Source organism: Musa acuminata, chromosome BXJ3-6 (genome assembly GCF_036884655.1).
Source record: "Musa acuminata AAA Group cultivar baxijiao chromosome BXJ3-6, Cavendish_Baxijiao_AAA, whole genome shotgun sequence".
NCBI lineage: Eukaryota > Viridiplantae > Streptophyta > Magnoliopsida > Zingiberales > Musaceae > Musa > Musa acuminata.
Genome location: NC_088354.1, coordinates 178,275 through 193,968, shown reverse-complemented (window position 1 = coordinate 193,968; position 15,694 = coordinate 178,275). Strand labels below are relative to the sequence as shown.

Below are 15,694 nucleotides of genomic sequence, written 5' to 3'. Positions count from 1 at the left end.
CATCCCACTGTTCTTGGTCAAGTATACTGAAGCTTCGAGGAATGACAAATTGGGGATTTATAATTAGTTTTGACTTGAGATTATTACCACTCCATGTAAGTGTTTGTTTATTTTGTAATAAATATTTTTTGGGCTTACAACTTCTATTGTGAGAGGTTCTAGTTTTATTTGTTTATAAATAAATAAATAATAATAAAGATAAATCTGATCCAAAGAATTTGGAATGACCTGAAAAAGTTTTTACTAGCCAAATTAATAGGCATCTCTAAAAGATTTATAGAAGAAGTCATTAAAAGCCAGTCAAGTAATATTTTAGATATAAATGACATTGATTTATTAGTTGTACACCTCAGTATTAAATATAAAAAAAAGAATTTTGCAATGGAACCAATTTTAGTACAAATAGTGGTGATAACATATTTGGATTTCTTGATATATATACACTATATAATTGTTTAATTTTAGATTTGTCTTTTCTATTGCATACATGTCCTCTAGAAGAATATATTTAGTTGCAGTGCTTGTGCTGAGTTGAATAAGGTTGACCTAAAAATAATGACATCCTGTCCCAGAAAACACTATAATTATTGCTTGTTATCTGGGAATTATTGTTCCTCAATTGCACTATTATTCCTGCAAACCACTTGTAGATTGTAAAAATTAACTAATTTGTAGTAGAGTTTTCTATGCATATAGTTAAAATTAACTAAATAGGTTGTCACTTACTAACACTGTAAATTCAAAATATCATCTAATAAATTTTTACACCTAAAAGGTATTGGTTGTCATGTGTCAGATCCATTTATCAAGATTAAAAATATTGGTTAAATTGTCTGTATAATATTAATTCTGTAATGATATACTAGATTCAATTGAGAGCTTTAAATTTCATCTGACAAACTTTAACATCTAAAATATTAATTTGGTGGTAGTGTATCATATCCACTAACTAAATATAGAGGATTCGAAACTCATCTAATAAATTTTATACCTAATACATTGATTGATATGATAATAGTTTACTCACTTATCAAGAATAAAAAGTTCAACATCTAATTTAATAAATTTTAAAAATATCAATTGGTTTAGATGATAAACATATTGATAACAAAGTCTTGAATCCAATTTTACTACTTACCCTTTGCCAAGAAAAAATCTTTGAACTCATATGGAGTAACTTAGAAGAAATATTAAACTACTGATAAAACTATGTCCTAGACATAGTTGTAAGAATCTTAACAGCTATTATGATTATGATGCCATGGGATGAACAAGAGCATTCTTAAATACAAATAGTTTATGAGTGAAGAGGATATCCATGGCTGAGTTTACAATGATTTGGTGGGAGAAAAGATATGAATCCAGCTAAGAAGATAACGGGAAAGAGAGCACAATCACAGAAGAGACATAATGATCATGTTTATTAGGGTATTCCATGTCCTAGACATGATAAAATATTCACCAATTTCAATCAATAATCTGAGCCATGAATCATATAGCTACATCAGAATTGTTTGAAGTGTTCTTCATGGAACATCACCTTCAAAGACAAAAATGTCACTTTATCTTGTTCAAGGGAAGCATCTTGTTGAGATATCCGACGGTTACTTAGCATAGCATATTGTTGTATGATTGATAGGTATTTGATTGCGGCTATGGGTTTTGACATAAAATTTTGGAGTTATAATTTCTTCAAAGATTGAAGTGGAAGGATCCATTGAATGTATTGCACCCTCCAATAAGTTGCATAATTGGTATATTGCATGGTATGCTATGTAAATGGGGATAATATTTTTTTGGTCATATTGTTAAAGATTAAAAGAAATGAAGACATCAACTAGGTATATATTTTTTTATATCTCTTTCCTACTTAGCGTCTCATTATATTCCATATCGAATCAATTATGATGCCATTTGTGATGACATGGTTGTCTGAATAGCTAATCTATTAATTTATTATGACTAAATCATTTGTTTAGATTGTCAAGACTTTAGTTGATGATTATACATCTATTAAGTTTGTATTAATCAATCTAAGTCTTCTCACACTAATATAGAACTAAACTTATAAGTGTCACAAGAAAGTTATCTTAATTAGTATTTATTAGTTGGAGTTGATGCTCAGCTTGAAGTGACTCTATTTAACTAGGTTCTTCTATGTTTGGAGTAATTATTTTTGAAAATTTCTTTTATTTTTATTTTTTTGGTAATAATTGAAAATTTTGTTGTGAAGACTTGATGATTTGATGTAGCATATATTTATATAAATTTGAGAGAAATTTTTTTCTCATGCTCAAATCATTTACATATATCATATCACAATGATTATTTTTAAATCATAAATTAATTGAGGATCAAGGAACATAAATTTATAATTTCATATTGTCTTTATCATGATCATGTAATATTGAACTTCCATGGAGGACGTTAATCTTAGAACGTTGTAATTTAAATACCTTGTGAATAAGTAATTTTGTAAGAGAGTTAACTAGTTAATCAAAAACATAGACACGAGAAACATATAATTGATGTCTAGTCTATAATAATATGTTTCATATAAGAGTAGAATATAATGTTGAAACATATATAGATGATATAGATATTATTATAATATATTGTTAAAGCAGATTGGGTGGTGATGCTAATTTTGTGTAACATATCGGTGATCCAATTATGTTTTATAGTGGTGATGGCGAGTATCAAAGGCCACCTCCTATTATCGATATAACATTTATGTCTATTTTGTGCTGCTTTTATCGAATCTTTTGTTTTGTTTTCATTATTTCTCTTATCAAATCTGATCCTAAATATTTTCTTTCACTTTGCTCATCCCAAGGAATAAGTGACATGCACTTTTGGTTATATAATATTTCAAATGGTGTTACTTACAAAATTAAAAAAAAAAAGAGTTATCCTAATGGTTACTTGATAACTATTATTATAGATAAATTCTCTCGAAGATAAATATTTACTATATGATCCCATAGTTCATGACATAAACTCTTAGCAAATTATCTAATACTTAAATGATTATTTTTAATTAACTATCTATTTGAGAATAAAAAGTAGTAATAAAAATTAACCTTGTCTCTAGTACCTTATAAGGTCTTTTCTAAAATCCTAATATGAATATGAAATCTTTATTTGACACAATCTACATGTGTGAAGTCTAATTATCTCTTAGATATAAATAGATAAATTGATCGATAAAATAATTAACATAAATAAATAAAAAATATATTGTCTTAGTCAATTTAATAACGATAACCCAAATTTTATCATATCTTTTATTGGTCTTAGGTAAACCTATAATAAAATCTTTATTGATCTTTTATCATTTCTATTAAGATATTTATAATAAATTTAAAATATTTATTATTTTTTAATATTTTATTTTAATTTATTCACATGTGAGTAAACCCATGAGAACAAGGCAGCCTTGTTCTAAAGCATCAGCCTATCTAAGGCCAATCATTGAACCTGATTCCAAGCGAGACAGTGTGGCGATTCTTCTGACCATCTCTGCTGGCGTGGATGCCAACAGAGTCTGACTCATATCAAATGGGGGGGGGAGCAAGGGGCCTTCTCCTCCCACACCCTTTTTATCCACACACACTTCCACAAGCATTACTGTCCATGTTGACTCATCTCTTTATCCTTTGACCGAATTCCAATCCCATCCGCAAAAGGCAAGCCAAGAAAAAGACACAAATGGCTGCTGAGAACTGTCGGTGTCCATCTTGACTTCATTTTAGAGGATGGCTGATGTCTACTCGTAGAAGAATGGTTGGCTGACAGGACCAGCAGCAACTTCTGTAAAGCTTCTTCCAATCATTCTCTTTCAAAGGCACAGACATCAGTAAGAACAAAGTCGCACGGCTGTAATTGTCCAGCTTGACTTCATTTTAGGGAATGGTCGTTGACTCCTTAGAGAAGAGAGGTTTGCTCGCAGGACCAACATCAACTTCCGTAAAGCTTCTTCAAATCATTCTCTTTGGCGGGCACAGCTATCAGTAAGAACAAAAGTGCAAGTGATGTGAAGATGGCTTGGGAAGTGGACAGGAGTGAAGGGTTGGTTGATCCTTTTAAGACTATTATCAACAGAAGAATCCCTTCTTTTTTTTTTGGGTTACAGTGAATGAGAAGCCTATATATAATCTTTAACCTTCCGATTACGTTTCTTTCTCAGTGGCTTACTTTCGTATGACAAATTGTTTCTGCAAAATGAAACATGATATATTATTATGATTGATGATCGTAGAATGAAACAATTTATTATTGTGATTACCATCAAATAATCTAAAATTGTGACCATTCTCTGCAGGAAAGAGTGATATATTATTATGGTTCGGAAACACCATCTCCACCTGATTCATTGGACCTTAAAGCTATTCCTCGATTCATTCACTCGCTGCATAATTTGGGGCACATCAATCAATGTTAACTACTCTTTTCTATCTTCAAGATTAGTCACTTGCTTTTCACATCTCATCTAACTTTTCTGGTGTCATGAACATTTTCTTTTAAGCTGTCAAATAATATTTTATCAGTTATGGCATAATATTAAGAAATATACTTGATAAATTTAAAAAAAAAAAAGGACTAATAAATCATTTATGTACTTTGATTGTGCCACAACATTCAAGATTTTTTTGGTATGCTATTATTCATAATAGTTAATGTGATTTTTCTTTTTTTCCCCACAATTTTTATTCAACAAATTTTGAATACAACATTTAGAAGACTCCATCTTAAGACATTCTTTATATTTTCCTCTTCCCTATTTTAATTTCTTATCTAAGCATTATCATTCCTAATATAGGATTAGGTCTCATCCTCTCTATTGTCTTAGGAATTATATTAGCACAGAGCCTTCTAATCTCCGTTGAATTTATCCACTATATATACATATATATATATATATTAGAATTTGATTAGAAAAGTCATACTATTATTTTAGGCAACATATCATAATAATTATACCAATAGTATATCAAACATGTAAAACTTGATATCATAATAGAATAATTTCGAAAACATTAATAATCATATGATTCAGTATTTACAGTACTAATAAATATTCATCAGTATCCATTGGTTCGATTAGTATTAGTTTCTTCATAGGAAATTAAACTTGCATGTACGTACGTGGAAATAGAAACTAGTAGGTGGCGGCCATGGGAGGAAGCGGGAACAACTATAGTCCATAAAAACCCTTCGCTACCCCCAAATCCAACCAACCACGAGATCTAAATATAGATTATGATGTCATGTAAGTAGAGCTGTGTCGGAGACGACGGCCATAACTCTCGACTCCCTGCAAAGTCTGACAGATCTCGTACCTCCCTTTGACCAAAGCGAAGCCGTCAATCATCCCGCTTTGCGGCGTTAAGATCCGTGCAAGAGCAGAAGAAGACATTTGATGCCAATAGGAGAGGCAGCACACAGAGAGAGAGAGAGAGAGAGAGACAGATGTACCTCTTCAGCTCTTCCCCCCTTGGATTCTGAGCTGATCCAGCTCATCACCATCCCCTTCCCTGATCAGATTCAATCCCCACCTCTATTAATTGCTCTTAATCTGTTTCATTTCGCTGCCATCAACCCAAACCCCCCACCCGCTCTCTCTCTCTCTCTCTCTCGACCTTTCATGAAATCTCTTGGGCCTTCCTTTGTCTTTCTCCTCTCCTCTGTTTCAGGAAAATTAGCATAAAAAACAGCACCAAAAGAAAAGAAGAAAGGAAGGAGGAGCAGAAAAAGAAGCTTGTGGGATATAGAGGAGGGAGGAGGAGGAGGAAAGTGTCATTGATTTGCGTAAAGGTGGGATCTTTGAGGAGGAGGAGGAGACATGGGGAACGTGACGTCGTCGGTGGCGGCACGATTCGCGTTCTTCCCACCGGAGCCGGCGACGTACGAGGTGTTCCGGGAGGGGGGAGGAGAAGGGCCGCTGTGCCTGTCGAGGCTGCCGCCGGGGAAGAACGTGGAGGTGCACCTGGTGGAGACCAAGGCCGGGAACCGGGTGGTGGCCACCTTCTGGCGCCACCCCTTCGCCCGCTTCACCCTCCTCTACTCCCACGGCAACGCTGCCGACCTCGGCCAGATGCTCGACCTCTTCCACGAGCTCCGTTCCCACCTCCGCGTCAACATCATGAGGTAGACTTCCTGTTTCCTTTCTCTTCCTTCTTCATTTTTCGTTCCTTTTCTGCGGGGAAAAATATGAATTTTTTGGATTATCTTGTGCTGGATTTAGATCTTCTAAGCGAATGCCACGACTAAATGAAATTTCTAGGATTTTAATAGGGAAAAAGGAAGAATTTTAATTTATGCAGACCTATTCAAGATTACGGTTAGCTTCATATGATCTATATCATGCATCCATGCTCGTTAGGAATTCTCTCTAACGTGCAGGTGCAGGCTTTGTTTCTCAATTAATGTGCTTTTCTACCTCTATTCATGTTGTTCCCTCAAACGTTTCATCTGTCTTTGCACAGATTCCTGGTTGTCCTGAATCCTAATTTTGCCTTGATTCCTCTGCTAACCTATCGGTTTATCGTTTGCCTTAACCAACCTACATTTAAATTTCTGAGAAAGGCAGATTGAAACTTGAGGTTGTAAGCCTTGTGCATGTGATATTTTATTAAATTTGGAGACAATTTTATGTATAGATTACAGAACTACAAAAGGAACAATTAGATTTTGAGGAAGGAAAATTGAAACTTGAGGTGATAAGCCCTGTGCATGTAATCTTTTGTTGTACTTGGAGAGCAGTTTGTGTATATATAACGGAACCAGGAAACGATTGTTCAGAGGGTGATATTACCCAGGGGAGCTGACAAAGAGGCCACCATTATGCATCCACTCTTTCGTTGTGATCACCTTCGATTTGATCTTTTTTTGTCATATATCTACATATATGGCATGATGAGATATCCAAATAGACTTCTTGTATTCTTATCTGAAACAACAATTCTATCTTGTTGCTTTTGTTATCCTCTCTCTTCAAGGATGCCATTAGTATTGTTTAATTTTCCAATTTTTGAATCTCAAATTGGACAATAGAACAAATATGTTATTGCTTTAAAATGAAATCATAAAAATCCTTTTTCATGTAAGATGCAGTGAGAACTCATTGATGACATTATTCTCCTTTGCAGTTATGATTACTCAGGTTATGGAGCATCTACAGGAAAGGTAAACATTTGTAAATAAACAAGCAATGGAGTAATATTTTTCTTCCCCTGAATTCTTTAGGTATTTTGTAAGATTTGTGGATCTATAACACTATGACAAAAGGATCATGTGTTCTCCATGATAATAGTTAAATCAATTGAATTGAACTATGGATAGGTAAGGCCTACCAATGTTTTAAATTTCAGACTGATGCCCATTTCAGTAATCTATCTGACTGATATGATACCTGATGTACTTGGTGGGTACTCTGAGCCATACCATCTGATATCGGCTAAAATAATATTGAAAAGTTAGATGCTATCGGGCCATATGATCGAATATAATTTTGCTCAGACTGGTAAAAGCCTAAAACATTAGCTCCATAGTATATAATCTAAATGGAAAATTTCTTTTCAAAGAGGTACTCGATATCATAAATAGATAAAGAGGGTCTCTAGTGATGGAGTAAATTAGTTGTATCAATTCAACGTATGAAATTCTGTTTAGCATGATCGAAGCACCCTTAGAAGGGGTGACCAACTCACAGAAATCCATAAATTTCAGGGGTATATCACCATAGTATTTATGCTTCTGATATACTCGAAGTAAATATTTGGATAAAGCACTCTTTTGAAATATATTTTCAAATTTTATAGTCAGGCCATCTGATGGCTGATTTTTTTTTTCTTCTTTGTAATTTGAAAGGATGTGAAAAGTTGCTTTAAGAAATCCTGAACTCTATGATAGGTCTAACATAGCCAATCTATATGATTATTATCAAATTTTATCATATGAACTGTGTTGAAATTACAATCGAGTCTAAGCATGCTTTTCAAGAACTTCAGGATAAAGATGTTGATAGCAACTGCTACAACAACTTTTATGAGTTGATATATTTTCATCAAAAGCACTCATTCTACTATAGTTTTGGTTGCTGATAGTATCTTGTTTTCCTTGTTACTTGTTGTCATTCCCGAAAGCCATCTGAGTTCAACACATACTATGACATAGAAGCAGTCTACGATTGCTTGATGAAAGAGTATGAGATAAAACAGGAGGATCTCATTTTGTACGGTCAGTCTGTTGGTAGTGGACCGACATTGCACCTGGCTGCACGTTTACAGAAACTGGGAGGTGTAGTCCTCCATAGTGCAATCCTCTCAGGCATACGAGTCTTGTATCCTGTGAAAGTGACATTGTGGTTTGATATTTTTAAGGTAAGTTTGGAATACAACCATTTTAGATTTTCTTTTCCTGCATTTATTATTCATATTCATGTTCTTACTAGTTCATGGACTTTTCGTTTGCAGAACATTGACAAAATTCGACAAGTAAACTGCCCAGTTCTTGTTATACATGTAAGCCTTCTTGGTCAGCTTTCTGACGAACAAATTTCATCTCTCATTTGAGCAATCTGTTCCGCAATGTTATGTTGGATATCAGATCGGTCATTCTACAAGTGTACTTGCAAATTAGGACTTTGAAGTTGTATACTGAAATAACTATGAATGTCTTAAATTCCTAAGTGGTTTTGCATTATATTTCGTTTGATCAGTACCTAGCTTTTGCATCATCATCATCATCTAAGCCTTTTCATGTCATCTATATAGGCTCAGTTGTAAAGCATATAACAAAATAAAAAAGTCAAAACTGAAGATTTGTTTCACAAGCAACTATCACAAGTACCAAGTTAGTTGATGGAAAATGCTTCTCTTATTGGTTCTCTTCTCCAGAAATGTCCAAATTGGTTGATATCCACTACATGCTTAAGTTTATGCAGGCATTTGAAATTTCTGATGCCTACAATTTTGTCAGAGTATTGCTTAACTAAAAGAAGTTGCTTTGAGATTGACCGAAGATAAAATGTTTGGATTCAATGTTTGACATCCTCTTTTGTTGTTTCTGAAACCATTTGGCATGAACTCTTTGTACAGTATTACTTCAGAATCTCAATTCACTCATCTATTGATGTTCTTGATCTTTTCAAATGTGATTTGGAGATAAAAAGGACTCGATATGATGCCTTACACCATCTACCACTTGTTTGTAGGGAACCTCCGATGAGATTGTTGACTGGACTCATGGAAAACGCCTGTGGGAGCTATCGAAAGAAAAGTACGATCCATTGTGGATCAAGGGAGGCGGCCACTGCAACCTAGAGACATTTCCCCAATTTATCAAGCACCTGCGAAAATTTATCAATGCGATGGAGAAGCTCACTCTTGTGAAACAGATAACACAGAGTAGTCTGTCGATATCAGCCGTCACAGAAGTAAAATATAACAAGTGTTTGAGACTTGGCAAAAGATAGCTGTTCTAACAACTCTTAAAGTTCCCCATTCAGCTCGGCTGCAATGAGTCTCTTGGGTCAAACAGTTCAAGATTAACAACATCGAGATCACGAATTGATCCATCGATAAGTAGGCGATCATGAATTTAATTATTCTTATGATTTGCCAGATTGATGGCTTATGCAGACACTCACCACCTCGAAAGCAGAAGATATGGCTTTGTTTCTTAGATCATGCACTTCATGTTCTCTTTTTCTCCTCAGAGGAACAGACTATGTTCTCTTTCAATTCTGTAAGTAGTACTTGTATCTGTTTATCAACATTGGAAAATGAAGCTAACTGATGGAAGACAGATGATACTGAGTTTTCTAATCGATTAATAGATGTAACAAGAATGTAGTCAACCTTCAGAACGAGCAAAGAAATGTTTGCAGTGGAGAGAGTGACTAGTTGTCTTGTATCTGTGAGTTGCTTGAATTTGATAGTAGTCATGGAGGAGATATTATTGGCAGTGCCAACAAGAGATGACTCGACTCAGTTTCCCGTAGATAGTTTGTTGGATTTGCATTGATTGGAAACTAGCAAGTGAGAGTATCATAATCTTGCCATTAGATTCTTGTCACAGAGATTTGCACACTAAGAAGAATATTGAAATATCACAACTGTGAATGAGACCTGGTGATTACAGACAGTCCAAGTGAGCCAAAGTGTCAATAACGGGAAACAACAATATCATTTTATGTAAATTATGGTATGTGGGCTACAAATGAGAAGCTTGTCGATCAAGGCAAACATAGAGTTTAGGAAACTTAGCCCAAGCTATCGCTACCACTAGTTTTGGTGTTACATCTTTTAGTTCTTAGGGGAATACTTTGTGTCAACTCATTACCCTCAAATGATAGCTTCCATCAAACTCTAATGCTGATACGGGGGGGGCAACCCTTTTGCGTAGGATTTTGTGATTTGAAACGATGACGATAAAAGGCCGGTGGGTGAGCAAATGGATGGTACAAAATCAAAAGAGAGCATTGAAAGGATGATAGCTTCGATCAAACGGGCATCTCTTATCAAGTTTATTACCAAAGTAAAACAAGACTGGCTGGAAGTCCATAAATAATAGTCAACAATTAGGTGTTGAAAGGCTTGAAGTGTGTGCGAAAGGATGTAGCTAAATGATGGTCAAGAATTAGGTGTGCGATACGATGCAGCACAAACTCACCCGAAGTGTATCTAACCCTATGCTAGTCAAAGAAGGTTCAAGAATGACTTTAGCATTTCACATTGTACAAACGATACTGCACACATCTTAAGAGATTTTTACTATAAAAACATGAAAAAGAACAAACAAAAGTACAAGCAAATCATGCAAAGGAAAGACTAAAGAACACTTACAAAGTGTTACAAGACGAATGAATCGGGGTTGTGGTTGCGGTCATCCGTGATAGACAGTAGAGGAAGAGGAGAAAGAGTAGGTAACACCGGAAAGGCAAAGATAGCCTTGTATGGTTGGTAGAGGATGGTTGGCCATGGATGATTAGGTAAACAAGGGAGAAAAATATATAAATATATTAAACGAGACCATAATCACATCCATACATACATGCATCATACGATATATATTCATATACATCAACAATAGCACATCATCTTCATATTATTTTTGGAGATGGCAATGGGAGATGACCCTTCTCTTGCAGGCTCTTCACAGTGTCATAGAGGCTTTGGATCACCGACCTAAATTGCACGCCAAGGTCCTTGAGCTGTTGGTTCGAGAACTTGTATGGCTTTTTTCGAGGATTCACCTCGTCGGAACACCTGCATCACCACCACCACCGCAACCACAAGAGATATGCATCAATCAAGGTCACATACTATATTTGTAATAACCTAATTTAGAGAAAATTTGAGAGCGGTATGACATCACAATCTCATAAGTTACCTTCTAAGAAATATCCTTCACATTTGAACACCTAAAAAATTGATTTATAAAATATTTATAGCCTATTCAATTAACTCAAAAAACATTGATTATATATACTAATAAATTGATATTTTATAAAAACACTAAAGACTTTTAACTTATCTCAAACATAAGAATATGATGAATGTATAATTATTAATTTATGATTAAACATTTTATGTTGACAATGGATAAATGCTATTAGGCCGATATAGTAAAGGTTTGATTCTGAACTAAGCTAATCCTTATCAATATCAGTAGTGAACAAAAAATTGAATTGATTTATAGCTGATAGATGTATTACTTATAAGTCTAAATATTTTAAGCGAGTGGTTTATTTACTCTGAACAATAGTCCATTCAAACAGCTTCAGAAGCTCCTTCATAATCCTAAGTTTTGGGTGCTATACACTGCATTGACTCTGTGTTGGGTTGTCTGCGCACCTCGGGAGGTGTTCTCCGAGTGTTAGGCTACCAAAAAACTTGGAGTCCTTTTCTAGTACGACCAGATCAGTGTCTTTTAAGCTTGCTGACAAAAGAAACACACACAAAGCTTCACATCAGCTGCGAGGAAGTCTATCACCAATTCTAAATCTGCACTTGGCAAAGAATGTAAGATAGCTATGTGCATCATCTGATTGGTCTAAGCATCTCCTGAGGGTTTCTGATGTGAGTTTGGCATTTATTTAGCAGCTGCTTCCTGTGGGAAGAATTTTCCATGCTAGTCTTTCTTCAATATCTCTCAGATCTTCTAGAAATTAAAATAAAATTATTTTATCAACTACTCGTTGAAGCTAATAAAGTATTATATAAATTTATTTTTGTTTTAATTTTTTTCATGATTGTGACCACATACCCTTAGAAAAGCATATCCTTTTCAATCTTGTGCTACTATTAATCATCAACAACAAAAAAATATAATTGTTTTAAGACTACTTTGTTGAGAATTAAGATTGAAAAAAGAGGAGATAGAATACCAATCATCAACAAAAGAATTGAAGTAACTAAAATATAAAAAAAAGACTATTTTAATTCAATAAACCTGACTATAACCTCTCTATTGCTACTCTCTTGATCAGACTATATTCCTATTTAGAGGATAGACTTTTGACTCTCATACTCCCCACATTCTAATCTAAATTAGGGTTTTTAATTTTATGTAAATTGGATATATTTGTATAATCCTAAACAGTTACATGTGACTGTCATTGTTGATTTCCCTCCCCTACTCATCTTGTTCTGCTATGCAGAAAAAAGAATATTTCTTCTTAGAAAAACCAAGAAAAATATATATTTTCAATTTCCTAATGTTGGTCTTCGAACTCACCATGGACTAATCAGATTACACCAAGTTACTAATGCATATCCTTTTTCCATCAGATATATTCCATGTCTCAAGAGTTTCTCTCTCTATGCCAATATCTTAGCTTCTTCATTCTTTGAGAACTGGTGATGGGTGGTCCATCCATTCCCATACTTCTAAGCTACAATGATATCTTTGTCATTACTTCTTGCTTCAGGGGAACCTAACAGGGAGTAGGTGAGAAAACCCCACTGTATCTGATATCCTTTTTGTCTTCTCTTCCTCTTTCTTTCTTTCTTTCTTTCTTTATTTATTTTTTTTGACAGATGTCATTAACACATTTCTTTTCTTCTGAACACAAACCTCTCTATATGGCTTTCTCCTGAAGGTCCAGTTGCTCATCTCCCTCCTCAGTTGGAGAAACCATTTGCAGCCTCCATCTCCCTACGACAACATACTTGGAAGGTACACTTGGAAGTCATATTACCCTGAAGGCATAGCTAAACTATATAGATCTCCATATTTCTAAGTATATGATATATGTTGTCAGATGTTTAGTGCTATCATGTTATTCTTCTATAATCTTTTCAGTATAAAATTTTAAGTTCCTATCTATCACAGCAAATGACAAAGTAACGATAAGTTGTTAATGTTTCTACCTTTCTTTCTCTTTTTTGTTGGTGGAAATCAATAATCTAGATCGAAATGAGGTCAACTATAGTCTGAAAACCATATGATTAGCTTCATATTGTTCTCTTGATGGCCTCAAATAATACAAGTTTAAGCTTGGAAAACATATTTTCCCCTTAATACTTCAAAAGATTTATATACATAACATGTCATAATACACCAATTCTTTATAAGAAATCTTTGTTACAAATCAAACTTCCTTAATCGATTTAAGAATTTTAAATGTTTATTTATAATTTGTAGAAAGATCTTATTTATTTTTGTTATCTTTTCTCGCTGCATTAAAACTAATTCATTTTAGTTTAGCATCTTAGCACATCTTCATATCATCTTAAATGATTTTTTATTTTATTTTATGATTTATATAATCATCTATAAACAAAAAATATATGTTTAATTCTTTTTTATAAATGTCTAATCTCAGTAATGCAAACTTTTATATAATTTGGATTATAGATTGGTCCACCCAATTCACCTACCTTGCTGCACTAAGCTATCATCATTTCTTCTTTGTGTGTTTTGGCCGCTTCTAAGCGCTCACGTCCACTTCCTGTAATGCTTCCATGCCACGGATGCAAAGAGGAGGAAGGGTACTTACGTGTTGGGCACCGGATACTCCGGGAAGAGCTTGGAGAGGATGCGGACGACGTCCTCGCGGTGGAGCACGCGCTCGATGCAGATGAACCGCTTGCCGGCGGCGGCCTCCGCCTCGAACGCCCGGACGTGCGCCTCGGCCACGTCCCGCACGTCGACGTACCCTTGCACCGCGTTGGTGTACCTCGTCGCCGACCCGTCCAGGTACTTGAGGATGTGGGCGATGCTGGCGTTCACTTGCGGCTGCAGCAGCGGCCCCAGCGCCAGCACCGGGTTCACCACCGCCAGCTCCACCCCCGTCTCCCTCGCCACCTCCCACGCCGCCTTCTCGGCCACCGCCTTCCCGTAGCAGTACCAGTTCTGCACCACCACAACAGTGACGTCAGTCACCAGCCTCGTGCACCGACGCATCGATATATCGCGCGCGCTCACCCTTGTGTTCTTGCAGTGCTCGAGATCGCTCCAGCACGACTCGTCGACCACGACGTCGGGGCCGCGGCCGGGGTCCATGGTGACCGCGCCGATCGAGGAGGTAAACACCACACGACGGACGGTGCCAGCGTCGGCCGCCGCATGGATCACGTACCTCGTGCCCCTCACAGCCGGCTCCACCATTTCCTCCTTCCACACGCGTAACGCATGCACACAACCAAAACATCAGTTGTTCTTCCTTCTTCACACCCTTTTAAGTGAGAACAAAGCGATGGGCTAAAGCTTATCATACAGGGTCGTCAGTGACGGGAGAAGCAGTGTGGAAGACGCCATGGCAGCCATCGATGGCTTCTCGCAGAGCGCCGTAGTCGAGGAGATCAGCCTTGCAAAGCAGCAGCCGATCCGCGGCGCCCTCCATCGCCGTCAGGTGTGCGTTCTTCGGATCATCTGCTAACAAAGAAGCCTCGGCGTTACAGACCAACGACGTGGGAGTTCTCCTACATAGAACCGCTGCACGCGAGCCATGTCACCTGGGTTTCTCACCGTCCCCTTGACGGTGTATCCTTTCTGCAACAGGAGCTTCACCAGCCAGGAGGCGATGAAACCGCCGGCACCGGTGACGCACACGGTCTGGCCATTGCCGGTGGGTAGCGCGGTAGCGTCGACGGGCATGCTGACGGCGGCGAGAGGGAGGGAGATGAGAACGATGTCACGTAGGTTTTGGCAAGAGGGAAGACGAGGGAAGATGAAACGTTGGAGGACTCGGTGAGAAGGGGAATGAAGCATTGTGGCATTTATAGGGGAAAGAGGGTGTGAGAAATGTGTGGGTACGGTTACAGGGGGTAGGTGGCAAGATAGAAAAGCAGCACGTCGCACCTCAAGGGAAAAAGGCAGCTCTACGAAGACCACACGTCTTTTGAGGTGTTCTTCAAGTTTTCATCGAAGTACAGGGATTAGGTGAAGGGTTAAGACAACTGGCTTCCAGAGGTGAACTTTCCGACTGTAAGCAGGTAAGATGTTGATGGAGGTCAGTTTTTGATCATCCATAGAATGTAGAGGATTAAAGTCGACTTGATCCCTTTTTCATCCCAAATATCTCGCAAACTCTCGAAGAAGCGTAAACGCACCGAGCTGAGCTACAAAACAAAGGCCGATTGTACAGTCTCATCAGTGTGATTACTGAACTCAAGCTGAGCACAGCTATGATGGTGTTCGCCTGGCTATCGAACTAATCTGATGACGGATTGGTCAGGCTGGG

At 36.7% G+C, this 15,694-nt stretch overlaps 2 protein-coding genes across 2 annotated transcripts; one reads left to right on the top strand and one right to left on the bottom strand.

The window, feature by feature from the left end:
* Positions 1-5,492: 5,492 nt before the first annotated feature.
* LOC135639802 (uncharacterized) lies at positions 5,493-9,810 on the top strand. Its single transcript, XM_065153718.1, has 5 exons — positions 5,493-6,150; positions 7,152-7,188; positions 8,148-8,384; positions 8,478-8,525; positions 9,218-9,810. Exons 1-5 carry the CDS (start codon positions 5,846-5,848, stop codon positions 9,476-9,478), a joined length of 888 nt encoding a protein of 295 aa, XP_065009790.1. The 5' UTR covers positions 5,493-5,845; the 3' UTR covers positions 9,479-9,810.
* A 944-nt stretch (positions 9,811-10,754) lies between these two features.
* Positions 10,755-15,215, bottom strand: LOC103970996 (cinnamoyl-CoA reductase 1). The gene is made up of 5 exons (XM_009384911.3): positions 14,967-15,215; positions 14,729-14,883; positions 14,437-14,625; positions 14,009-14,364; positions 10,755-11,273 (listed from the first exon to the last, which is right to left on the bottom strand). Exons 1-5 carry the CDS (start codon positions 15,106-15,108, stop codon positions 11,108-11,110), a joined length of 1,008 nt encoding a protein of 335 aa, XP_009383186.2. The 5' UTR covers positions 15,109-15,215; the 3' UTR covers positions 10,755-11,107.
* Between the last annotated feature and the right edge of the window lie 479 nt (positions 15,216-15,694).